Source organism: Camelus bactrianus, chromosome 5 (assembly GCF_048773025.1).
Source record: "Camelus bactrianus isolate YW-2024 breed Bactrian camel chromosome 5, ASM4877302v1, whole genome shotgun sequence".
NCBI classification, from domain to species: domain Eukaryota; kingdom Metazoa; phylum Chordata; class Mammalia; order Artiodactyla; family Camelidae; genus Camelus; species Camelus bactrianus.
In genome coordinates, this window is record NC_133543.1 from 36,264,493 (window position 1) to 36,291,846 (window position 27,354).

General features: G+C 41.5%; 1 protein-coding gene across 4 annotated transcripts in view; it reads left to right on the forward strand.

The window, feature by feature from the left end:
• The window catches only part of LYPD6 (LY6/PLAUR domain containing 6), a 114,262-nt gene extending 88,315 nt beyond the window's left edge, over positions 1-25,947 (forward strand). For 3 of the 4 annotated variants that reach the window (XM_074363626.1, XM_074363627.1, XM_010950263.3), the window contains 4 exons: positions 1,225-1,413; positions 9,014-9,112; positions 21,073-21,203; positions 23,054-25,947. In XM_074363626.1, the coding sequence (XP_074219727.1) occupies positions 1,296-1,413; positions 9,014-9,112; positions 21,073-21,203; positions 23,054-23,221 (516 nt within the window). In that variant the 5' untranslated portion in view covers positions 1,225-1,295 and the 3' untranslated portion in view covers positions 23,222-25,947. The remainder of the gene's footprint in view (positions 1-1,224; positions 1,414-9,013; positions 9,113-21,072; positions 21,204-23,053) is intronic. The other variant, XM_074363628.1, reaches the window with a different exon arrangement.
• The last annotated feature ends 1,407 nt before the right edge of the window (positions 25,948-27,354 follow it).

A 27,354-nucleotide genomic window follows, 5' to 3' on the forward strand; every position in this document is an offset into this window, starting at 1 on the left:
TTGATTTTGGTTTGTAATATATTTACTCTTGGTCTATTTGTTTTGACAGAATAATTTTAGAATCATTTTGTTATGCTATTTAAAATATCTCATTGAATATTTGTATTAAAACCTGTAAACAAAATGTCCAAATTATGTTTTTTTAGCCAATTTAAAATAAAGTGAATATCTATCTTGCCCCCTTGCCTGGCGTCTGAATGATGGCATTTGGAAAAATAGTAGAACATGAGCAACAGACTCTAGAGAAAAGCAGTAAGGTGGCAAGCAAATAGCACATACAAATTAAGATATATGCCTCCCTTCCAAGTAAGCTAGGCAGTCCAACCCTAGGGAAAGATTTTACTGCTCTCAATTTTAATTGAAAGGGGCAGAGTCAGAATAAAGATTAAAATGATGATTACTTAAATTACTTAAATGACAGTGACACCTTGATCCTGTTTCTTCAGGGTTTATTTATACACTTTGAATCAGTCTTTGGAAGAACATAGTATCACCTAGTGTTTAAAAATGTGGACTCCTGAGCCAGACTGCCCAAGTTTGAATCAATTCCTCTCCTTATTTGCTGGACTTCAGTTTACTCACAGTGAGATGGTAACAGTGCGGACCTCACAGGGTGGTGAGGAGATAACATAGCTGATACACATAAATGACTTTAACAGTGCCCAGCCAGTGTTAGCCATGGTAAGGAGATTTTGAGCTATAAAGAGACATTTTGGTTCAAGAGAGGCCAGTGTACCTACATGTCTTTTTTTCCCTCCCCTGGATCTGGAAGCCTACCATGTGCAGGTTTGCAGGGCAGCTCGACCCAGGCAGGCTGCCCTCTCGCACCGGCTCTTCGCCGTCAGCAAGGAAATGTGTCTGAGCTTCTGCACCTGACTTCCTTATTGTTGCATTCTGGCAGCGGTCCCCTGGCCTCCTGGCAAAAATAGCTGGATTTCATTAAAATTCCATCTCTCACGATACCATCTCTGCTGGATATTAGAGGCGACTGCTACCAGTGGAGCCTTAGCAACCTAATTAAGAATAGATTTGGGCTGAAATTTTCTAAGTGCTGTGCAATCACAGTCTATAAAGTTGCTCTCCATGTCTGCCCACTCCCACGGGCCCTGGGCTCTCTGCTCCTCCCCAGCTCGTCCTGCCTGCACGGGAGCTCGGCTGTCTCCCGACGGGGCTTTCCTGAATTGGACACTGAGATGACTCTTGCTTTGTATTTTTCTATTTCAGGTGCGAGTCCTCTTTCATCGTCCCAAGTCCCCGCTCCCCAGCCCCCTGGATGAGTGACACCTGGGTCTGCCATGGAAGCTGGCCCTGCCCTGGCCTGGCTCCTGCTCCTGAGTCTGCTGGCTGATTGTCTGAAAGCCACTCAGTCCCGAGACTTCACCGTGAAAGACATTGTCTACCTCCACCCTTCAAGTAAGGCTCTGTTCTCTCCGCTGTGGAAAGGTCACTTGACTTCAAATAAGATTTGAAAGTTGAGAAAGGGCCAGCAGGAGGCAGCCTTTCAGGCAGGGGAAACCTTGGTGCGGGTGCTACCAAAACACGCTGTATGTTTCACCGTCCCCTTTTTATAGGCTGTTTGTTTTTATTTTAAGTTAAATTATTAGGCATGTTGGCTCTGTTCCCTGCACCGTCACTCTGATTCTGAGCATCCTTCCCTCTGACTCGTGCCAGCCCTTGGTCAGTTATCAAAGTGAACTGCCGTGTCCCAGGAGGAAGGTGTTTGTAAAAGATCAGGCCTTTATAGGCAAGATAATAGCTGGTCTTCCTGTCTGTGCATCTAATTTCTCAGTTTCAGCATAATTGCCTCCCATCACTTCCTAGTCCCTATCCCTTTCGGTTTCCTGTGTTTCAGAATTACCTAGGGAGTGCTTAGTAATGTGCATCCCAGGTCCCTTCCCTGCAGTGTCTGACTGCATGTATCTGGGGTGGTCCTGGTGGATTTTTGCTTTCAGCAAGAATTTCAGGTTCTGCTGCTGCTGTTAATATTCTAAAGATCACACTTTGGGAAACAGCAGCTTTATTTCCTCTTTTAGTCACCATCTCTGTATTTATCTCATCTCTCTTATTTTTACTTGACCCTCTCTGGATTGCCCCTGTGGTGGCTGAGATCTGGGTGTGTTGTGCGAGTGCTGAGCTTAGCATTTGCCCCGGTTTGCGTTACTTATTTGAAATGTTTTGTTCAACAAACTCGTTCTGAGCACCTACTGTATGTCAAGTGTTGTGATGGGCACGAAAGAACTAAATGCAAATCAGCCATAGTCCTTACTTGTGGGGATCTTGTGATCACTTAGACTCCCTCAATGCCTCAGGGTTTGAATATTTAACATTGAGGTGTTCTGGTTAAGTGAGAGGTGAGTCCGAGGAATACACAGAGGCTTGGAGGCCACCTGACCTTGGGCCAGCACCTCGCTCAGCTGCTTCCTACCCTTCTGACTTGAAATAAATTCCCTAACTTTGTGAAGACTGAATAAAAGAATGCAGACAAAGCACTTCGCGCTGAGAGCCATAGTAAATGCTCAGTAAACGTTAGGGGGCTTTTTTAAAGTATTGATTTCTCCGTTTCTAAGGTGGTTAAAATAATACATACCCTGTAGCATTATTTTGTGGACTAGAAATAGTACCTGCAAAACGCTAGGCACACGCATAGCAGGCAGCCGGCTGCTTGTAACAACAAACACATGGTGGTGTTGTAGTCGGCCCCCACAGTAAACTGAGGATGCTGAACATATCTCACTAATTTTTTAACTCCAAATCTACTTTTGACAGGCAGCAGATAGGTTTTTTAGACTTGTTCTTACGGGGAGGTTTATTTTAGTAACATTCATGAAAAGAAGGTGCCTTGATAGTTTCTCTGTTTTCCAGGATTGCATTTTGTTCTTTTCTCCAAATAGCCATGCTTTTTTTTTTTTATTAGCGTTGGTGAACAAAAACCTTGGTTTCAGTCTCTTGGGTTTGACTGCCAGGACTTTCAGCTTCTGTGAAATTTTCTGTCCACTTCAGTGACAGACTCAGAAGTCACTGGGCGGCAGAACAGAGCCAGGCCCGACCTTCTCTGAGGCTGTGATTGTACATGCAGGGTGGGAAGGAAAATTAAGGGGACTGAATGTAAGTGAACAAGAATGAAATGAACGCACAGACTGCCTTGGCCTCAGTGGTGTGGTCGGCCAGTGCTTGGGTTGAGTGGGCCTGTATTTGGAAAGCCCATTTTAGAACTAGATCCTTGAAGGATGCACTCTATCAGGTCAGAGGAGCCGTTGCTTCTGCTCTTTAGAAGTTGGTGAAAAAGTTCCGCTCACATGACCTGTGTTGATTAAATAGAGCCAGGGCCTGACTGAAAGGAACTCACCATACAGAAAGAATGGTGGCGTTTTCTGATGTGATTTTGGAATACAAAGAAGGGTAGAAGCCACGTTGTGTGTAGGTGATTCATCAGCAGGTCTGGGCTGAGTTCTCTTTCAGAGTTTCCAGGACTGGTCACCAGGAGTGTAAGTTCTTACTGGATCGAAGTTTCTGCCAACAGTTCCTACCTGGCCAGAATGTAGTTTACTCTGTCTGCTTTTAAACAGAGTTAACTTCACAATTCTCTGCACTATTTCAAAAGTTTGGGTTTTTTTTTTTTTTTTGCTTTTTTAGACTTTGATTTTTTTTTTTATCGGTCCTGGTCCTCTGACCCTGAGAAGCCCCCATTAGACTATGTTTAGATGAAGACATTGCTCCACAGATAAGCAGGTTTCTGTAGAACACAGACCATAAAAAATATATGAAGTGTAGGATTATTTTGATTTTGAATTATTAATATAATTGCCTCACTTTGTAGATGGAGACACAAATAGCTTTCCCAGGGTCAGCGAGTGAGGCAGATTCCATTAATGTTAGATAGCGCTCAGAACCTGCCCTAGGAGAAGCGCAGAGATGCTGCAGTCGTGAGAAGACACACGCGTTTTCTCCACCAAACATAAACTCACTTCTCCGGGCCCCGAACAGCCCTCGGAGATAAGAAGTGGGGTGAGATTGGAACCCAGCTTGAGAAAGTTCATCCTCCCATGACTAATCTCCTTTGCTCTCTGGTTCTCTAATCTTTGAAACATCTAAGCCTTTAAAAGAAATAAACTTTATGGCTTTCGAACTTGAGGCACTGTCCTCAATAACATTCATTTCTATAATTTGTATGAGTTTTCTTTTTCTTTCTCATGTGAAAAATGATGAATTTCTTCCTAGCCCATGACTAAAGTACCCAAGCCTAATAAAAACCTTCAAAGCAGGAGTTAGTATTAGGAGAAATGGAGCTAATACTTGGTTATTAGACCTTATACAAGATAGCAGAATTGAACATCCTAAGTGGCTTCAACCTGCTCTTGGCCTCCATTTCTTTCCTTGTAATAGAAACCTTTCCTGAGAAATTCAATATTCCTCTGGTTGCATATTCTGAGTCTTTCCTTAATCACATCGACCAAAGAGCTGTATCTCTGCAGGGGGCTTGTTTATGCCCAGAAAGCCGGCGAAGTTATCCTGTCATTCTACACTACCTAAGTCTTAGGTAGGCAGGGGACTTTCTAGACAGCTCCCAGGAAATGCATTTCTATCAGAAATACGTGTACAGTATTAAAATTATACTGACAAAATTTTGTTGCCTCATGGACTGAAAAGGAAAGTCAATTTATTAGATTTCTAGAAATTTTATATTTACATCCAGTTTCCAAAAACAATGGAGATTAACTTGGCAATAATTAAAACAAACACAAAAAAGTTTGGTTGCGTTACACATCAGCATACATTTCAAAACAAGATTCTCTTCTCACCACGGTTTTGGTAACTGAAGGCCTTTGTCCAGGTAAAAGTTCCAAGAGGTGGAAACAAAGACGAAATCTTTTCTGATGCCTTACAAATGAATTGTGGTTGGTTGAACTACGGCTGACCATGAGAGTTAATGGACAGGTTATATTACAGGAAGTAACTGGGCACTTTGGCATTTCTTTTTTTCTTTACAATCGCCTTCTCTTGAGGGACCAAGGACTTATGCCCTGAAATACAGAGGACTAAGCTTTATTAACTCTGTGATCAGGAGCCAAATTAGATTCATTCACAGCTGGGGCCACAACGATTTGAAAGCCTACTTGCTCTGTACTGCTTTGAAGTAACAAAGAAGAAAATAGCACCTCTCTTAGGAACCTCTTTCCGTCCTTTTTAAATAAATTTCTTTATCAGATGCAGTATCAGTTAGCAAGTTACTGGAGATAGTTGTTCATCTGTGGACTTGGTTTTCTGGCTAAATATTTCCAGGGGGGGAATTTAACCATTACTTGGTATTGTGCTATAATTATTGACTCAAAGTTGAGTCTGTTTATAGAGATTTGTCACTGAAAAGGGTTTGATTATTCACTGATCGGTACTACCTGCGAAGGCGGAAATAACAAGTTCCTATAAGCAAATATTGGACTGTAGTCATTGAAAATGCACACAGATATGAAGTTGTGGATTTAAAAATAAAACTCACCGCAAATAAGATCATTCGGTGAATTGTCAGTGATAAATGCCGATAAACACATTCGGAGATAAATGATTTTAAACAAAACCTCATTTGGCTACTATAGTGTTTTGGCTCATAGTCCTGTTTAAATTTGGATGTACTTTGAGTTAATTTCAGAGTCAAGGCCTACTTGTGAACGAAATAGCAGTGTTTAAAATACGTCACTAGTCTTACAAAAGATAATTTTGAAGAGTCTGTTAATCCAAATTTGGGAACACTACAACTGATTCATGCTAGGTTCTCAATAAGTTTATTCTTGGAACGGCTGGATAGTCAATCTTCATTCAAAGTTCTTAATTTATCTCTTTGATGGGAAAGTTTCCAGGAATAACTAATCCAACATTCCAGCTCAAAGTTTTACTGGCTGAAGTGACAGACAGATAAAATTGGCTACTCTAGTGAATTAATCATGCAAACTGAAGTATTATGGTTAGTTTGCAGTCATAAACCTTGGTGCATATGAACATTTTTTGAAAAATGCTGTTCTTTGACAAATCATTTACATCCTTTTTCTCAAAACTCCTACTTTACCAACTCCAAATTTCACAAACTATTTTAAAGTTCTATCTTTTACACTATATATTAAATATTTTAAAGTCAATAGTGAAACTATTTTTTAATGTATCCAATCAGGATAATTCCCTGAAATATTTTGTATGTTTTTTTTGTAATGGTATTTATAAAAATAAGCGACTTAAAATGTCCATAAGAATACTGAATGACTGCAGAATATGAGAACCTGTTTATTTTAAATTCTTCAGGCATGTGCTTACCTAAACTAGAATCTTTTTTATAGCTAAGTAACTGTAATTGATAAAGAGAGACTTGTTTACAATTACTAGAATTATGACTGATTACATTTAACTTAACATACCAAATAATCCTAGTTAATTTAATGTCTAAGATGCCTCAGGGTTCCTTAAAGCATCTCAAAGTTAGCTGGAGATCCAATGAACTTTTATAATTTGTTAAATACTTATTTACTTAACCAAAGATTTTAAAAGCAAATACAGATTGCTTAAAGGCCAAGAATCACACACAATCTGTTATTAGAAGCAGAATTTCAAGAAAACTTCTTCTTAACAGAGAATAAAATTGCAGTCTTGTATTAACCTATTTTTAATAACAAATTTTTTTACCTAATTAAATTTAATCCAACCTTAGAAAATCCTGAATCTTTTAACTCAATTGTAACCCATACTCTCTAGGTGGTGGGATGTGAAGATAGAAAAATTACCTGTATGTAGTTTTACAACATGGTTTACTTCTGTTTTCTTAGAATTAGATAAGAGGGAGGACGTGTTTAACCAGAGTGAAATTTTCATGTTGGGCTGCAGCAGCTGGATGGCTCTGCCTGAGCGGCTTTCCACCGCTCATTTTTAAGAGGATCCCCGTTCTCACTATCATTCTGTTCACGAACTCGAGTCCTTGGCCACTCTGAGGAGCGTAGAACTCTCAGATGCACCCATTAAAAGCTCCAGTTACCTGTCTTTTGTAGACAGCGTGTGACTTGTGATCGTGTTAGGTATTGGCTATTGTCAGAATCGGCTCTGTGAAATACTGCAGGCAAGTGCGAGGAGGAGCAGCTATTCCAGGCAAGGTGAAAATCAAAGTTCTGTCAGGCCCGTAATTCTGGCCTTAAGCTGCTGCCTCCTTCTTCATTTATTTTTGATCACATACTTAATTGGTTCCATGTGGGCAAAGCAATTTACCCTGAGATGATTATTTCCGCCAGTGGGACCTGCAGGCTCAGCCATCTGCGAGGGAGAACAGTTGGTTCCTGCAGATGAAGTGTTTACATGTTTGCAGCTTTCCAAGAGGCCAGGTACTTGTACAAATTAAAACACACACACACACACACACACACACACACACACACACACACACACACACACACACACACACACACACACACACACACAGAGGTTCTGTTCATGACAGGCAAAACTCTAAGCAGCAAAGCAAGCAAATGATTTGAACTAAGCAGCAAGTGAAGGTACATCAGGGAGAAGGGCAGAGACGGCCTGGCGTGACATGTGGCTCCTTGTCCATAGATGCCAAGGGGACCCTCGTGTGCTGGACACTCTAGAGCCTGACTGTTGCCGACACATCCCTCCCTGAACACAGACACAAGGCAAAGAATGCCCATACCTGGAGGACATCCCTGCAGAAGGCAGGAAGAGGCAGCTCAGGGTGGGGAATGGAGCGGATAGATAAGAGGGACTTTCTGGAATTATGCATCCAGCGAGCTGGAGCTAGGAGCCTCAGGGCATCCACATCCTTATGTCCCCTCAGCTCGCTGCCCCATGGACACTGGACATGGGCCCCTGAGGAAGGTCACCTCTGCACAGGCAGCGTAAATTTTAGCCATGAAGACTCTTCTCTTAGCTGATACTGTCTGTCCACTGAGATTCTTAACCATGTAAGTTCTAACCAGATAAAATATTAGATTGAACCAAAGAAATTTTGTAGGTAAGAAATGATCAAACATCAAGAAATTGTTAATGATTGAACCTAATATTTATATTTACATGTTGATGTGTCTACATAAGTTGACACATAAAAATAAATCATAGGAAATCCAGAGTGCCTTTTTTTAATTGTCATTTTTATTGAGATTATTTTTGATTCATCACCAGTTGTAAGAAATGATACACAGAGATTCAATATACACTTACTTTACTGGATTTCCCCCAATGGTAACATTTTGAAAAACTGTAAAATAATATCATTACCAGGTTATTGACAGTGGTACATTAATCCATCAGTCTTATTCAGACTTCCCGTTTTACTTGTGTCCATTTGCATGTGTGTGTATTTAGTTCTACATAATTTTATCACATGGAGGTTTGTGTATCCACCACCAAGTCTAAACACTAAATGGCTTCAATAGCACAAGGATTCCCCCTGTTGGCCTCACTCCCATATCCCTCTGACCCTCCCCACCATCACGCCCACCTGTAACCCCTGGCAACAACTAATCTTGTCTTCATTTCTAAAATTTTCTCATTTAAAAAATGTCACATAAGTGGAATTATACAGTATATAACTCCTTGGGATTGACTTTTTTCACTCAGCATAATTTCCTGGAAATTCATCCAAGCTGTTGAATGTATGAATACTTCATTTTTATTGCTGACTAGTGTTCTGTGGTATGGGTGTACCACAGTTTGTTTACCCTTCACCCATTGAAGGACATCTGGGTTGTTTTCAGATTGTGGCTATTACAGGTAAAGTTGCTGTGAACATTTGTGTACAGGTTTTTGTGTGAATGCAAGTTTTTATTTCTCAGGGATACATGCCCAAGAGTGCAATTGCTGAGTCATACGACAGTTGCATGTTTAGTGTTTGTTTTGGTATTTTTTTGAAGAAACTGTCAGTCTATTTTGAGAATCCTTTTTAAAAAATGAAAATGTCTAACTTCACAAGGCAGGATTCTGTGCTCCATCTAAAAAAATTGATCTTTTCTCTTGATCCTTTTTGTAGCCACACCATACCCTGGTGGATTCAAGTGTTTCACCTGTGAAAAGGCAGCAGACAATTATGAGTGCAACCGATGGGCGCCAGACATCTACTGTCCTCGAGGTAAACTCTCACAGACACGTTGAGGTCCCCAGAGCTGTCTGCAAGCCAACAGCCTGTTGACGATGATGCAGGTGCAGAGAGAAGCTTGCTGCCTTCTTACCCCCTTCTCTTTTCTAAGGCTACTAGTAGATCTTTTATGCCACATCAGTAACTGACCATCAGAGACTCTCAGACATATAAACTGATCTGTAGGATTGCCCCCTTTCTTGCAAAGCATCATTGGAGCTCCAAAAGAGGTAAGTGATCCTTCTCACCCCCGGGCCCGCCAAATGCAGGACAAGAAGAGAACCACCAGCCTGTAATCCACTCTTTGAAGCATTAGTCATTGCACAGTAACTTCCTTTAAGTAAAAATGTGAATTGGTGTTCATATAAAGATTCCATTTATTACACATCTTGCCAGAGGCTTCTATCCTGAGATTGCATGAAAGCTAGCCTTCTAAATGTCATCATTGCACAAATAAAAACTGAGCTTTTTAAACTATTAAGTTCTCTTTGAAGGATGAGATGGATACCAAATCGAAGCATGAAATTTTGACCCAAAGGCTCATTTCAAAATGAAGTCGATGTTTTGTATTCATCTCTCTTTTATCCTGTTGAATAAAAAAGATGGTTCATTTGGATATGGAGTCTAATAGCTAGCTGTTCTATTTTTGAAGGAAAGTCAATCCATTTGAGGGGGAGATGATGAGCATGGGATATTTTATGGACAAATGTTTGAGCGAGGAGTTAGATATGCAAGGATATCCCTGTAACAAAGGCTTTGCTGCTGCTCTAATTCAGTTGTGAAACATCACTGAACACACCACCCCAAATCTGTGATTGTTCAGCAAACGCTAGCGCTCCTGAACTCACCCCAGTGGAAGGCACTCTGTTTCCCCTGGAGGACTGGACATCCGGAGAGTGTGGGAACTGAGGGAAGAGACAGGTGGCAGCTACCTAAGCCAGCACTGTTTATTTAATCCATGAGTCTGCACCCAGACTGCCCAGGAGAAATACCCATGGGTCTTTCTGAAATCACCGGAACCTGTGTCCAGCCTAGACCAGGGGTTTGGAAACGTCAGCATGACCATCAGTCCCTGGAGGGCTTATTAAAACACAGGTTTCTGCCCCCACTTCTGCCTCCCCGCTCCTTCCTAGTTTCCGATTCAGTAGGTCTGAGATGAGGCCTGAGAATTTGCGTTTCTAAAGCATTCCCCAGTGATGCAGATGCTGCCTGTCTGGAGACCAGGTATTAAGAATCCCAGCTCTACGCCAGTTTGAGCTGGCATCTCTGAGATTAGGGCCTTGCATCAGGGAAATCAAATATCCCAGATGATTCAAATGAACTGTCAGGGCAAGAGGCACTGGGAGCTCCTCTCCTCACTCATAGAAAGTGAAATCATGTTTTCATTTCTAGATTCCTCTTGTTTACTTTGAGGTAGAGATGTTAGTAGGGTCCCAATAGACCACAGGGAAGAGGAAAACGTGGAGACCCTGAAGATCAGCTGTTAAGATCAGCTGTTAATCTTGTGAGTACATAAGCTAGGTGTCCAGCTATGCAGGTAATCAAAGAAAGGTCCCATCTGCACTGCCGTCTGCAGTCACGTGCTCCTTTAGGAATGAGCCGTGTTTTCTAACGTTCCCACTACAGAATGAACGTTTGGGTGGGTTGCTGATAGACCAGTTAAACCACTGCTTCTCACAGTTGGCGGCCCTTTGAAATCACAGGGGGAAACACTGACGTCTGGTCTCTTCCCAGAGATTCCTATTTAAATGGTACGTGTGCAGCTAGGCATATGGAGTTTTAAAGGTTCCCCAGGTGGGTCTAATAGGCAACAAAATTTGAGAACCATTGTAAACAGTGACTTTGGACAAAAACAGGATGGTTTGCTTGGATAGCCGATAACCTTTGGACTGGTTCCTGCTGGGACAAAGCTGGCAGATGAGCTTTTGAAACTGTTGCCACTGGTCAGAGCGACCTTACAGGAAACCCAACAGTGCTTCTCTCGGGACTGCCGGCAGAGTTGATGCAGAGGGAAGGGAGCGGCTGTGAACCGGTGCTCTCCTGGGCTTTGGGCTGTATGTCACAGGGGCCCAGTCCAGGTCTGAAGGTGTGCAAGGATATCCTGTCACAAAGGAGAAGCAGGGACCCGTAGCGCTGTGCTGGAGTTCCATTCCAGAAAAGACAGAGTTCTCTCTAGATGCTTTCTTTCGAGGTCAGAATCTATCCTTCTAAAATACAGATGCCTGGAAGTATCCCAGGGCTTTACACAATTTCTCCTCCCCCCCTTCTCTTTTCTCCCTCTTATCTTTCTGTCCTGAAATTTCTGTCCTGGAAAGTGATGCCCCGAGGTTCAAGACACAGAAGCACCATGCCAGGCCCTCAGGGGGATTATGCGGTGAAAGACAGGAATCTGGTTTCTTCTTTCAAGGAGCCCGCAGTTGAGTCCGGGAGATAAGATCTGAACGTATCAAATGTCAAAAATAGCAGGACAAAAGCAAGTGCCCAGTGAAACATGGCATTAAATGCTGTGGAGGTTTAAGGGAAGACTTGCTCTTTGGGGCTGAGGCCAGTGACAGCATCTTGGGCTGGGGAGAGACAGCAGCCTGGCAGGTGGGCGACGAAGGCACAGAGTGAAGAGCGCTTGTGCTCCGGGAAGTCACTCAGAGCAGGGGGCATGGCGTGCGCCCCAGTGGGCTCCGCAGGCAGGGGACACCTGAACTGGGTGGAGCAGAATGTGCTGGGGAGAAGTCGGCTCAGAATAGGGGAGCCAGGCTATTTTTGTGGGGCCTTGAACATCAGGTAAGGAGTGAGGACTAACGCTGTAACCTGAGAAGAGATGATTTCTTCTCCAGCAACGTTTTCCATTAGCCATCCACCCTTCCTCTGGGTTTTCTCCAGATTTTTCTAACAAAAATAATGTCATTATTATTAGATTAAGATTTAAAATTTGTCTACCATAAACTCCTGATGAACACTACTTTTTTTTTTTTTCTGTTTCTTATTAATTTATTGGAAGCAGCTATAAACTTCCAGCAGGCTTCGTAAGGGCAGTTCAGTAACTGCTATGGAAAGACATCCTGGCTTTCTGGGACATTCCTGGTTTTTCTTTTTCTCTTTTTGGTATGTGTGTGTGTGATATATATTTAACTAGGTTCTAATTATCACATGATGTGAAAAGTAACTGGTTGAAAGTGACAAAAAATCAGTTCATGTAAGTATTTAATTTTATCTCTATGGAATAAGCTTGCATCCCAAATTGCTTAGAAGATTGACTGGATTTCAAGCTCCCCATCACTTCTGACTTTTGAAATGTGTGTTCTGTAAGTACGTCCTCCTCCATTACACTGTTATTGCCTCTGGCACTCACAGATTCATAGGACCATACTCCTTCCCAAGAAATGAGAATTTCAGATGCCCTCCATCATGGACAGCCATTGCTTCACCTCCTCAGCTTCCATTTAGTCTTCGGTCCCTGAGCACTTCCTCTACAATAACCTTAATTTCATCAGCCGCTCGTTATAAATCTATGCAATTTTCTTGACTCTGTGAACCAGAAAGGGAAAGGATCTTGAAATCCTATTCTGTGAGGGACCAGAGTTGGGGGTCCCCTGCTCAGCTCCACGAGGTTTTGCCTGTGACTTTTCTCTGTGCTGTGAGATTAAAAGCTCCTTGAGACAGGGACTGTCTAAGTGTTTATTACGAGTTGGTGGAATTAAATGTCAAGTCAAAAACACTGCAGTTTTTTTAAAAGGCTTGTTCTGTGGAGGATACCTCAGCCGCCAAGGCTTTTATGTTCCTTCTTAATTATGAAGTGCAGATGCCTCCCTCGAAGGCAAAATCTTCATTGGAAATTATTGTTGATAGAAAGTCAGACCAAGAGAAATCTTGAAATAGAGGATGCATATCCTTTTGGTTCCAGCTTCTACGCAGTTCACTATTTTTCTGTGAAAGTGAAGAGAAATCTGGGCATGCCCTTGGCAGCTCTTTCTCTATCCGTTACCTGGTATAAGCAGGGAATATAAATGTGATCTCCAGCTCAAGTGAAGACAAGCCCCACGGTTACAGATTTTCAGGACAGACTTCTTTATTGTTGACTTTTTTTAGACCGAGTGCAGGCTGAGACAGACAACCTTTTTGTTTACTTAAGGGTGGATTTTTTCCTCCTCACTTTTAGACAGCCTGACCCGTAGGATCTAGCTCTTCAAGGTTTCTACCATTATACAGAGTTCTCTACCTCTGCACCCCGTGAGGACCCAAGATCTTGAATCTCCTTATAGTTTATCTATTAACCCTCCCCTCTCCCACCAGAGTAGAGAACTCAGTACCTAACCCAGGGTTGGCCCCTGGGATTCCCTTTACTTTCTGGAGAGTTCATTTGTACATTTATAAAAGGTAGTGGTTGTATATAATCCAACACTTCTGGCTGCTACGTAATGAGGTGATACGCAGATGATCTATCCTGTCATATTGCTAAAGGGAAGTCTTTGACTTCCTCCTTTTTCTAAAACAAACATTTTAAAGTTAAAATTTATCATACATTCTGGAAAGCGACTAGATCGTAAGTGCACAGCTGCTTGGCTTTTCACCATGTGAACATGCTGCGTGTCTGCCACTCATGTTAAGCAGTAGATCCCCAGAAGGCCACTGGGATCCCCTCATCGTTTCACCCCACCTCCCAAAAGTAATGCACTCATGACTGTCATGCATCTTTATATAAATGGAGCCACACAGAATGTCCTCCTTTCTTTCCCACACTCTGTGTGTGAAGTTCATCTCCGTGTTTTGCGAGCAGCAGGGTCATTCTTTCTCACAGACATGTAGCAGATCAGCATATGGATGTACTAAGTTCATCCATTCCACTGTTGACAGGCTTTTGGATTGTTTCCCGATTCTGAGTGCTGCGAGCACCGTCTACCTGTCTTTTGGCGCGCATATGTCTGCGCTTCTGTTGGGTCCGTCCCAGGAGGCGGGGCTGCCGGGCACGCGACACTCGTTTTGTGGTTTTCCTGGCCACTGCCTAGCGGGTCCGCAGAGCCGCCGTACCAGCTCGCAGCCTCCCCGGCAGGGCCTGAGAGTCCCAGTTGCTGCACGGCCTTGCCAACACTTAGTATGGACAGAAGCAATGGAGGCTAGACGTGGATGGGATGACATCTTTGAAGCACTGAAATATGTAACTGCCCACCTAGGATTCTATTCTCAGACTGTCAGCCTTGTCTCCTGGCTGCCCGGCTAGCTCTGAATTCCTGTTTGTGCCTCTCAATTCCCTCGAGACTGACGAAGGCCCCCGCATAGCTTCTCTGCTCCTCCGCAGGGCTTTCTGCCCGGCTTCTCAGCCTCTTCACCTGTGCAGCTTTTCAGTCAGCAAGTGCTCTGGGGAGAGCAGGTAGAGGATGTCGGGCCCAACTTAGTGCGCTGTTGGTTTTGGTTTTGCTGGTATCTTGCCCTTCAAATCCTGTTCGCCTTGGTAGCGCGCCTGTGCTTTCACGTGATCTTTGTTACCATTGTTTTCGTTTTACCCAGCTATTTTAGTTTTGTCCTACTGTTTCTTGGTAAGAAGGCACAAGGTAGTTCATCTCAGGTGGCACTGTAATTCTCAGATTCACTCTTTCATTAGAATTTTTTAACCGGAAGTTCTATTAGCCTAAACAAAATTTTTTTCTGTGCTCGAAAGCATCTGACCTACTCCAGTTCACAGTGTTTTTGCCCAAATATTTTCTGTTAACACAATTGCATCGGATAGGAAGTAACTATTTGATGCTTTTGTCTTATTGCTTTTATCTTAACTCCTGTCCACTATAAAGTCCTGTTTATCCTCATTACCTTTCCATACTTTGTCAGCCACCTTTTTGGCCTTTGTCTGGAAATAAGTACATTGCTTTCTGAATTTCAGTGATTTACTTTAAAAGAGAGGTTCCTCAGCTGCGTGTGTCACCTCTCCTTAATAGGTGTGGACGATGTTTTTGAAAAAGAGAGAAGTATCTGGTAGTTTTTTCAACAGATGCTGACTGCAGGATAAAGGAGAGCAATTATGACTTAATCTGGTTGATAAGTACTTATTTATTTTTAATTTCTGCCTTGAGGAATTTCCTCCTTGGGACAAGAAAAGAAAAAGATAATTGTTAAGGGTCTATGGCTAGCAGTGAATAGGACTGGGAAAGCCAAGAGATTGATCTGGTGCCTGGATACCAGAGCAGGTGATAATTCCTAATTAGGGTACACTTTAAATAATTCAGCTTATCTGCAACTCATTTGTAGTTCATTCTTCTCAAATGTCTGTTTTCTTTCATCTTAGATTCTTTTTTCTTTCACTTTCATTTAACTGAACGTAAAATTGAGTTATGCATACATAATATAGATATACCCACAGAATAGTGAACAGCATGATGAATTTTCACAAATGAGCCCACTGTGTAAGCAGCACCCAGATTAAGAAATTGACCATTTTCAGCAGCCCAGAAGCTTCTCGTTTGTCTATATTCAGCCTCTATCTTTACCACCAAGTGTCCTGTTATGGGCTAAATTGTATCCTCCCAAATTCATATATTCACTCCAGAACCCACCCTCCCAAATGTAACTGTGTTTGAAGATGGTAAGTAAAAATATGTCTTGGACAATACAGTATGGCTGTTCTTCTCCCCTTGAGTTTTCTAAATTAAGTTTGATAGTTGAAGCAAAAATTGTAATGCTGTCTAATGTGGTTCTAAATGTACGTAAGGGATTATATAAGACAATTTTACTACAAACAAGAGAGGGTAACAAGACATGAAGAGAAGTAAGATTCTACCCTTCATTTGAACTGATAAAATGATGCCAACAGACTGTAAGAAGTTATGCATATAATTTAATACCTAGAGCAACCTCTCAAAAAAAACAGTAACAAAGAAATATACTCAAAAACATGATAGATAAAGCAAAATGGAATTCTAAAAAATCTTCAAGTAACCCACAGGAATGCAGGAAAAAAATAGAGATGCAAAAAACCCCAGAACAAACAGAAAATAAAAATTAAAATGACAGAATTAAGTGCTACAATATAAATAATTACATTGAATGTAAAATTAAAAGAAATGAGTTGGCAGGGTGTATTAAAACACATGACCCAACTGTATGCTTCTGTCAGAAATTAACTTCAAAGGTAATACAATAGGCAAATTGAAAGTAAAAGGGTGGAAAAATATATTATGTAAACATGAATCAAAAGATTTCAGAGCAAACAAAATTACTAAAGGCAGAGTGGAACATTATATAATGATATAAGGGTCAATCCATGAAGAAGACATAACAATCTTAAGGAGTGTATGCACCAAATAACAGAACTGAAAAATATGTGAATGATAGAAATAAAAGGAGAAACAGATAAATCTACAAATATAGTTGGAAACTTCAGTACAACTCTCTCAACATCTAGATAGAACTAGACAGAAAACCAGCCAGGATATGAAAGAACTCAACAGTACAATCAACCAATAGGACCCAATGGACATTTATAGAATACTCTACCGATAACGGCAGAATACACGTTCTTTTCAAGTGTGCATGGACCATATGCCAGGATAAACCATATCTTGGGCCATAAGACAAACCTCAACAAAGTTTTACAGATTGAAATCATACAGAGTGTGTTCTCTGACACACTGGCATCAAACTAAAAATCAGTAACAGACGAATAACAGGAAGATCATCAAACACCTGGAAACTAAACAACACACTTCTAAATAGTCCATGAATCAAAGATGAAGTCTTAAGGCAAATATAAAAAGGCAATGAACTGAGTGAAAATGAAAACACAACACATCAAAATGTGTGGGGCGCAGTGAAAGCCATGCTGAGAGGGAAACTGACAGCACTAAATGCATCTGTTAGAGAAGAGGAAGATCAGTCATCTAAGCTTGCTAGTAGTTCAATAATCCCTAATAAGCTGACGTTTTTCTAAATTTTTAGAAAAGAGAGCATCTAAAATGAACACAAAACTAACCAGAAGGAAGGAAATAGTAACAATAAGGGCAAAAATCAATGGAGAAAAACAATAAAGAGGGTAATAAGGGAATACTGTGAGCGACTAGAAACGTAAGTTGGACAGTTTAGATGAAATGGTCCACACCAAAACACCAACTACCAAAAGTAACCCCAGTTTAAATAGGTAATAGTTACAGGGCTAGTTAAATTTAAGAAAGTTAGATTTGTAATTTAAAATCCTCCGCCGCCAAAATCACCAGGCCCAGATGATTTCACTGGAGTATTCTGTCAAATTTTTAAAGACAAATTCACACCAATGCTACACAATCTCTTCCAGAAAATAGAAGGGCATGGAACGCTTCTCTCTTCACTTCATGAATCTAGAATTACCCTGAATCCAAAACCAGACAAAGACAGTACCAAAGAACTCCCACAATCGCAAACATCTTTAATAAAATATTACAAAATAGAATTTAGCAATATATAAAACAATTATGCACCATGACAAAGTGTGGCTTATTCCAGGGTTGCAGACAGTCATTGCAGTGGAAGACCTGGAAGTTGCTGGCAGGGTGTAAGGGGTTAAGTGCACAGCAATCAGGCAGGGAGTGTGCCCCCAGATGCCACTAGCCTTTTGTTTTTCAATATAATTTGTGATATTATGACGGATTTTCCTCTCATTGATTTTCTTGCTCCTGGTGAATTGTTCTCGAGTGTCACTCTGATCATTACATGTGTTTGTTAAAGAGACCAAAACTAGCAGGGCCACACAGATAACTGAGTGGTGAGAAAGCCTGTTACCAGGAAGTTAGTCATTTTCAATTCAAATCAGTTTATGTGTATTTTGCATAAATACAGCTTCTGTTATTGGAAACTGAATATCAGTAGGTCAGTGGAAATTTGCATTTTATCCTTGAACCTTTTAAAAAAATGTTTTTGTTTGTTTTTTTAATTTAAGTTTATAGTCAGTTTATAATGCTGTGTCAGTTTCTGATGTACAGCATAATGTTTCAGTCATACATATGCATGCATATATTCCTTTTCATATTCCTTTTTATTACAGGTTACTACAAGATATTGAATATAGTTCCCTGTGCTATACAATAGAAACTTGTAATTTATCTCCTTGAACCTTTTTTTGACTTCAGAACTAGGCTGCGGAATTTCTGTATGTTTGTGGGTGTATGTGTGAATTTCATAAAAAGTATATTTCATGTTTGCCAATAGTTGCTTACGCTCTCTTACCCAGTTCTGATTTTAGTTGAATACCTGTGAGTCTCACAGTGAAAGACTTCTGTTTCACAACCTCTGGGAATTCCATGCAGTTACAGAATATGAGATTTTAGAGTCTGAAACTAACCTGGTAGAAATTCAAATCCATCTTTTATCTTTTAGATAAAAGCCTTTGAAATCCTTTTAGTGTGAAGTTATCAGCAGTCTTGAGTCTCGTATAACCGCATTACTAACCCAAGGATCATTCAAAATGCATGGTGAGCAGGACTCTGTGGCTGAAACTCAGTTTTTATCAATTCTACCATCCAGTGATAAGCCACATGTGGTCCACCTCGTTTTCTGCAAGGGAAATTCTGCCTGCTTGCCCCCACCCCCCTTGGAGATCACAATACAGATTTAAGGCTCTCACAAGTTATCCACTAAAGAAACCTGTCCAATTTTATTTGAGCATTTGTAAAATTTATTTAACCGCAGACCCTTTTTCCACATTAACATTTCATAACTCGCCTAGGGGTTTTGTGAGATAAGAAGAGGAATGGATACTTTTAAGGGACTGATGCTTCAGATTTGAGGTCTCTACTGCTGGAAGTAATGGGGTGTCTTTGTTTTATGGATTGGACTCGGTGAGTGTAAGAAATACTTGTATCCAGCCTCATCACCCTTTTCCCCCCAGAATGGCAAGCACTGGTTTATTAGGCACTGAGCTTTTGCATATTTTCCTGGGGGAAAAAAAAAAGGCTCATCAATTGTTTTTTCTACTTTCATTTAATGGAATGAGCATCCAGATAATAAATTAAAAGTTTGTTATGGACATAAAAGTATGAGCAGAAAGTAGTTATATCAAGTTCACCAATTGTTATGTTAAGGCTTACCTAAAACAAGATCATTCAATAGTTGAGGGACAAATCTCATTTCCAAACCTGAAATCATATAGTGATTTACTTAGTCCATAAATGTATGATCTTATCTGCTCAGATTTACATTTGGAGCAATAAAACCTCTGGCAGCTGCTCCTGGTTGTCTGCGGAAGAGGAGACAGGAGATAAGAACATTCCTGTTTTTACTGCTTTTTTGAACATCTGAAGCTGGGGTGGGGGTGAGAAAGGCGTCCCTAGCCTGGCCATAAACATCCAAATCTGATACTAAGGAAGTAAACCAGTGCTCTTTGGAAGATGTGGTAAACCTCTCAGGGCACTGGCCTCCTGTTAAGCCCTGCTAAAGGCTTAAAAATAACTGTAAAAACTATCATGCCACCTCCTCTCCATCAGAAAAGCAATCATTCCAATTTTGAAATATTTTAGAGCTTTGGGAGAATCACTATCAGGTGCAAAACTTTCAAGTTTTCTTATGAGCTCATGGTGTGATCTTACTTACCCCACTCAAAGAGCTCCCTAGGATTCTGAAGAAGCTAGAGACTGCCTTGACCTGACCGCAAATGATGAAATTCTGATTGAGGTGCCATGTGGGGGCAGCAGTTACGGGGGGATATTGACCCTTACTCAGCCCAGGTACACACACCCCTGTCGGGCAAGTTTCCGCCCTTAGGAAGACGCAGGTTCCTGTCAGGTGGGGGTGTCTGGGAAGAGCGTTAAAACCCCTGAAGTTTCATGATCCCCAGCATGTGTCAGTGTGGTCTGAATTAGCTCATTCCTAGGGTCTAAAATTCCTGAGCTTGCTTCTTTTGACATTAGTGCTTTGGTGAGGCGAACTTTTATTGCCTAATAAATAATATCATAGAAGGCCGTAATTCCATATTAGCCACTAAATATCCAAAATGTATAAAGCATGCAAAGTTAGGTCCAAGATATGGATGAAAAACAGCTCAGTGACATTTCTTAGGAATTACTCCTTTTTTTTTTTTTCAGTCTGAAAGTGAAGCAGGAACATTCTCCTAAATCCCAGGCTTAGAAAGCTGAGCACTGCCTGAAGGTCTTAAAGAATTACATCGACAAAGCCATTTTTCTTTGGGTTTTAAATTGCAAATAAAAAAAATTCTCCATGGAATTTTGGAAGAAATCTCAATGTTTTAGACTCTAGAATCTCATTTCATGGTCTTCATCTGCCTTTTTGGAAAGATCCTGGGATCATGTTGGGGAGAAATGGTGCTCTTCACTGTGGAACACCTGTTTTTTGGGGTTAGTTCTGTACCATCTTGAGTTTTAGGATCCGGTGTGCTCCTAGGCAAGAAGTTCTTTCTTTTGGATAAAAGCCTTTCCTCCAGATACAATAAATCTGTTTGTAACCATTCTGTCTTACTTGGGACTAGCCATTTTCCAAGCACGTGCCCGCGCCCGCACGTACACACACACACACACACACACACACACACACACAGCCCCCTTCACTACCGTCTTTTCTTTCCTTGAAGATCTTTGTTACCTGCCTCACTTTTTTTTCTTTTAACCCTGTGTTCATTGAACGTTTTCACCCCTTCATCTTCCTGAAAATTGCTGATTCTCACATCCTAAACCATCACTCCAAACCTCTCCTTCCCTAAAAAGAAAAACCAATACTTTGTTGGAAGACAAAGAGTGATACTGCTGGGTCTTGGTTTATGGGGATCATATGAGCAGAGACAGTCTTCTTCAGAAGGCTGCCTTTCTACCACGGGGAAGTGGATCTCTCCAAGGAGATCTCTGGTGTTGTATATAAACCTAACACAGTGCACATTCCATGTGCTGCTGAGTTTCCAGGGCTTGTGGTGTTGACACTCCTGTTGTGTTCCATCCAGGCAGGATGGGCTAACATTTGCCATCTCAATTAAACTGTATTTTCTCTGTTAACAGAGACTAGATACTGCTACACTCAGCACACGATGGAAGTCACAGGAAACAGCATCTCTGTCACCAAACGCTGTGTTCCCCTGGAAGACTGCTTGTCCACTGGCTGCAGAGACTCCGAGCATGAAGGCCACAAGGTCTGGGCAACAAAGCAAGTGACTGGTACAGCCTAGCCAGCTTCCTCCTCCCCAAACGCCCGCCAGTGCACACAAGCAAATTCTCACCCCACCATGTAGGCTGGCTCTTGACTGCCTTTGCTTCCTTCCCTGTTGGTGTCGAAAGCATATAAATTTATACTGGGGCATAGGATAACCAGCATAAATTATGTGAACACAGCACCAAGAGGGTATTGAAAATTATTGCCAGACCTTTCTTCACTCAGAAGAAAGTATTAAAGCTACAGAAGGGCGAGGAGCGAGGAGCAGTGATGCCCCGGGACGGAGCAGCGATGCCCCATGGTGGAGCAGTGCAGATGTGCCCTCGGTTCATTTAGCTGCAGGTGGCCAAGGCAGTGTCGCTTGGATGACTTTCTGTGAAGTGAGGCTCGTGTCTTCATTGGATGCTGAGTTGGGGAGGGCGTTCCTTTGAGCAGTGACCAGAGAACCATCTCGTTGTGGGTTTACTTTCCTTAAACGCCATCTGGTGCCAAGCGCTCAGTGCAAAACACACTTCAAACGCAGCCTTGAAGGAGAATGTAGAGTATCAGGAAAAGGCACCCCGACTCTCCCACTGGTCGTTTCCAGCTGGCTGTGCATGTGATCTTGTATATCAGCCCTTGATCTTTGTTTGAAGTCTGCCCACCCGTCCCCACCAGGCTGCCTTCCTGGTGGTTTGGGGGCAGCTCCCAGTCTCACTGTTAGTAGGGGCTTCTTTCTCTTAATAAGATGCCCAGTTTTCAAGCAACTTGTCAAGTACACTAAATTATTTTCCTAGTTTTTTTTTTTTTTTGAGAGGTAATTGTCATTCCTAATAACTAAAATATGAAAGTACACCCACAGGTTTTCCATGGCCCCCCTCAAGCTAATCTCATCTCTCAGGCATTATGGTGGCTACTTTACCAAGGAGGAAGCTACCAGAGAAGTGACATCATGTGCTCAGCTGATAACCACTAGTAAATGACAGAGACAGAATTCAAAATCACTTCTGACCTCTAGTTTCTCTCCTGAACATTACAATGTCTTCCTAGCCCGTGTCAACCGGGACCAAACTCAGACCTCTGCAGGATAATGCCTGTATAGGATATTAAGTACCACAGAGGTTTTCAAACGTTACTGTGCACAGGAACCACTCAGGGATCTTGTTAACATGCAGATTCTAATTTGCTAAATTCGGGACGAGGTTTGAGATTCTGCAATTCTAATAAGTTCCCAGTTGATGCTGAGGCTACTATACTTTGTGTAGCCATGGCCTAAAGTAATTTCTGTCAATAATCTTTTGGGTTTTTTTTTTTTCAATTATGATGCATGAGGAAAGCAGTGTAAAGCAGGAGTAATTGCATAAATGAAAACCCTTCAAATTTTAACTCACCCATGGGAATGGAGATAATTCTGCAGAAAGTTTGAATGATAGTAAATATTTAAGTTTAAATTAACTAGGTTGTAGCCACTTCACTTTCACGGTGAAGACTCAGCAAATCAAAGTTTACCATGAGAGCCTCTCTGAGAAAGGTAAGTATTACAATTCCCATTTCACAGAATAGCTGAGACCTAGGAAGCCTGTGAAACCATGCAATAACCACATGGCAAGATGTCAAAAACAGACCTATATCCCTAGAAGTTTAGTCTGGAAGGGGGGTTTTACTTTGACTACATTGCTTCCAGATTAAATTTCATACCACTTTCTCAAATGCAGGGTTGCTGTCTCCTTTGTAGAACAGGTCATTTTCACTAGTTTTGCCATGAGAGAAAGAGTTCTTTCAAAAATCTCCGTCCACTTCCCAGACCAGCCAGCTCCTCATCACCCTTTTTTTTCTCTCCATTTCTTCCAGGTCTGCACTTCCTGTTGTGAAGGAAATATCTGCAACTTGCCACTCCCCCGAAATGAAACCGATGCCACATTTGCCACGACGTCACCCATAAATCAGACAAACGGGCATCCGCACTGCGTGTCAGTGATAGTGTCCTGCTTGTGGGTGTGGTTGGGACTCACGTTATAGCAATTCAGAGGCACCAGGTGTCATAGCGATCCACTAGGCTCTCGATGGTCCATAGTCATGCATGAGTCGTTGGCCCGACCATTGCCACACACGCGAAACCACAACACTCATGGTGTCTTCACGGCCAAGCACGACCACTCCCCATGAGGAACGAGCATTACTTCATTGTAGTCATTTCAAGCATCCAAGCAGGCTGCCCCCAAAACAGACCTGAGTCCTATACCATAAACCTTTGTTTTCCCTCCAAGAAATAGTTCTACATTTACTGAGATTTGGGGCTCTTAATTCAGAATACATGCACAAGTCACAGGAGGTCTTGGGACCCTCAGAGATGTTGGGTGGTATGTTACATGGACACATATAGATCTGTGTTCTTCCAGAGAAAGGTACAGGTTTAAGTACAATTATGAATTCATTTATAGCTTTAGAGTTTCAAAACTGTGCTTCCCAAATGAATGGACTATTTTCTTGGAGATTCTGACCAAGTCCCTAGAAAAGTAGTAAGCAGTTTCAGTCGTCCTAATATTTAAGTGTCCCAATATTCTCCTCGTAACGATGGGAATATTTCCTCTGCTCTGCATGGGACATAAAAAAGGCAATCATAAAAGTTGGTTGTATTGGGGGAAGGGTGGCTGGAGAAGGAGTTTTCCCAACTTAATGGAATCGGCATCGGTAAGGTGGCTGTTTGTCCCTTCATGGTGTTGATGAGACTGGCCTTGATTGGGCAGCTGATTGAGATCCTGAATTCTACTTGGACCAATGGGTGTCCAAAGAACGTGAAAGCAGGATGGGGTTATTTCCTCTGGTCATAGTGTCTATTCAGGCATAGCTAATCCAGACGGAGGGTTTCAAAATGAAAAGAAGGAGATGGGTGGAGCTGATGCTAGTTCATTGTGAGGACCCACTAAGTGTCTCAGCCAAGTCTTTCTTCTGCCATTTATGCTGTCAAAGAGCCCTCTCTGCTCTTCCTCTTCCAAATCCCCAGTGACTTCAGGGAGAATCTCCTGCATTAAGTTGTCTCCAGATTAATCGCGAAAGAAGACGTGATATCTTAGGATAAGAAGCAGGTGGACCAGTGGGGTGATGGTGAGACTAGTAAAGAGATCCAGTGAAAAGTTTTTATTTCTTTTAGATGCTTGCTTTCTTATATTTTTTGGCATCCCAGGTTATAATTTTTTCTTCTTCCTTATAAATCATTTATACAATATTTATTTTTGTATGGCATAACTAGAAACTAAAATATATTGTAAAAGATTCTTTATTCTGAACAAGACGATCAAATTAGAATACATATTTTTCAACAGTGGTAGAGCTTGTAAAATATGTTTGTTGAAAGTTATCTATAATACTTGCACCAGTGTTGAAAAAAGTTAACTTATGTTGTGAGCAAGAGTAATGCACTGGCCTCAAGGTTCTTGCTCATGGTTTCCTCAGTGGTGTTGTCCCAGAAGTATTCAGGTGGTGACCGTCACTGGTTGAGTTTCTCTGCAGGGTTTTGGGGTGTATTTGTGTGAACTTCGGAGGACTTGTTGCTGATCAGGAGGACGCTGTTGTCAGGGTCCATCTGCCTTGCACAGGCTCATAAAATGAGACCCCTTCAGGGACCAAATATGAACTGACAGCAGTAACTCTGATACAAAATAATCTCAATTGCATCAAATGGCCTTAATTCAGAATTTGGTAAGCTGATCTATATGTTGCTTACAATTGGAGTTGGGGAAGCAGAGGGAGAGAAAGCAAGACATTTCTTGAGCACCTCTTATGTGCCAGACGCTAAGCACTTTACATAAGTTAGGTCCTTAAATCCCTGCAAGAACCCTATGAATAGTGTTACTAGTATTTACACATTGCAGATGAAGGTACTGAGGCTCTAAGAAGCTCAATAACGTGAAGCCTTTCCTTCGGATTTAGGTTATATGGGATGAGGTGGGATCAAACAGGAAGGGAAGTTGGAATTCCAGGTCTGACATTATGGGAATTTGTCCATCTCATCATATGGCATTTCTTTAGTCCTGCTTCTACAGGATGTCATTTGTGGGTGTCCCCAGACCATGTTTTCTCTTTGAGGGGTGGAGGTATGGTTTCCTCATTCATTCCTTTTGCTATCAGAGAGAAGACAGTTTGATCCTACGTCTGAAGATGCTAGAAGACAATGAAAATTTGATGTTGTACATATCGGCAAATACATTTCTGTGCATGGGTCACTCTCCACTGACACCTTCCAAATACTGCATGTGATTAGAAGAAGAGATAAAGTCCAAATCTTGGTTCTTCATGAGAAGCACCACTCCAAAGCCTCCCTGCCTGGTGTGCAGGGGACAGGTCCACAACGGTGCAGACTCACCTGCCACCCCGGGGGTCACTGCAAACTCCACACAGATGTGGCTGCGTGCACCCCATGTGCCTGTCAGAATGGCTGGTGTTTCATTCTCTTCAAAGAAAGTGATTTGCTCACCATCCCCAGCCTCAAGGAGCCAAGAAAGGGCCATTCATGTGGAAGGCCCAGGACTGGTCATCCATCTGACTTTTCTACCACATTAAACTTTACACTAAGTCCTACCATCGGTGAGGGCTTGAAGTGCAAAGAGCCACCATGTGTATATTAGCCTATGTGCCATTTATTTATTTTGAGACGCCCCACCATGTTCATGCTGATATGGGATTAATGCCTAAATTTTGTAAATATTGTACATTTTGTAAATCAATGAATAAAGGTTTTAAGTGTATCTTACCAGACTCCTCCCTGCAAACGTATAGACCAATCAATGATTAAGGCACCCAGGTAATAGACAAGGCATCGACTTAGCGTCACAGGGAACTTCCTTCCAGGAGGTCACTTTTTAGTTGTACAGACAAGAATATATGCATGCAAAGACACAAGGTAATTCATCCATGCCAAATGGTTCATACCGACAGTAAGTACTGCAGAAAATCAAAGAAGGAAAGATTACCAGACCTTTCAATCAGATCTGCAGTTTCCCTAGAACATTTTCTTTATTAAATTAGGAAATATAAAAAGGTATGTGTGTATATGTGTCCGTGTCTGTATGCATCTATATACTTAGATACGATCCCATTCGCTCTTTATTTTTAAACCTTATTCTGTTCTTGGGGTGAATTACATTAGGGATGATACAGTAGGAAACATTTTTCCCTGATGGTTTCTTCTGCAACAGAAAACAAACATTTGAATAACATAAATGTCATTTTCACCTATGCAATTAATTTATCACATTTTTCTTAGTAAAACAAGAGACATTGAAAATGACCTTGAAAAACTCCAGCTCATTTATGATTCTTGGTTATTCTTTAACACCCTATATTTTGAAATTTCCAGGGAAATAACATTGTTTCCCCAAAGTTGGAAGTTTTCTATTAGGCTCTGGATTGGTGATATGATTGGTGCTCCTTAAAGTGTGAAACTTCCGTGAAGACAGCTCTTCTTACTAACCCCTGTGAAGAGCTCTGTGTTCATGTAAACAGCACTGCAGGTAGACTGTGCTTTTATAGAAGATCTGATTATGAAAACATAGACTTAACATGGTAAGCCAATTTGGGGTCGGGGGGTTAAAAAGGATCCTTCACTTTATAAAGGCATTTTATATCCCTTTCTTAACACATTTAAAAGATTTTATTGACAACATTTAGGGCATATCAGGTATGTAAAGCCATATGTGGTACCTTGGTTACATAGTGGTGACTTTTATCTGTAACGCCAAGGGTGCTTTCACAAGTGTTTTTAATAAACTAGCGTTAACTCACGTACTAGGACTGAAAAATGTGAAAACTCTTTGAGCATCTGTTATCAATCCACACTGTAATTGGGAGAACGTGACCTTAAGAGATCCAGGCGTTTTTCTAAGCTTGCACAGCAACTGGGGAGCAGAACTAAAGCGGGGATATGAGGCAGCACGACTTGAGCCTGGCGTCTTCTCCACTGGAATCTCCAGGAACACAGGTCTCTGAATTTTTTTAACATAAAAATCTCTAATTTATCATTTGGCGTTACAAAACCAATGGTGATTTCCAAAATGTCTTTCAAATCAAGCCTTCATTTTCAGCAGTTACTCTCTTTAGCTCATTTCAGAATCCTGGCTTTTCCCACTAGCATATTACTCTTGTCTTGCTCTTTC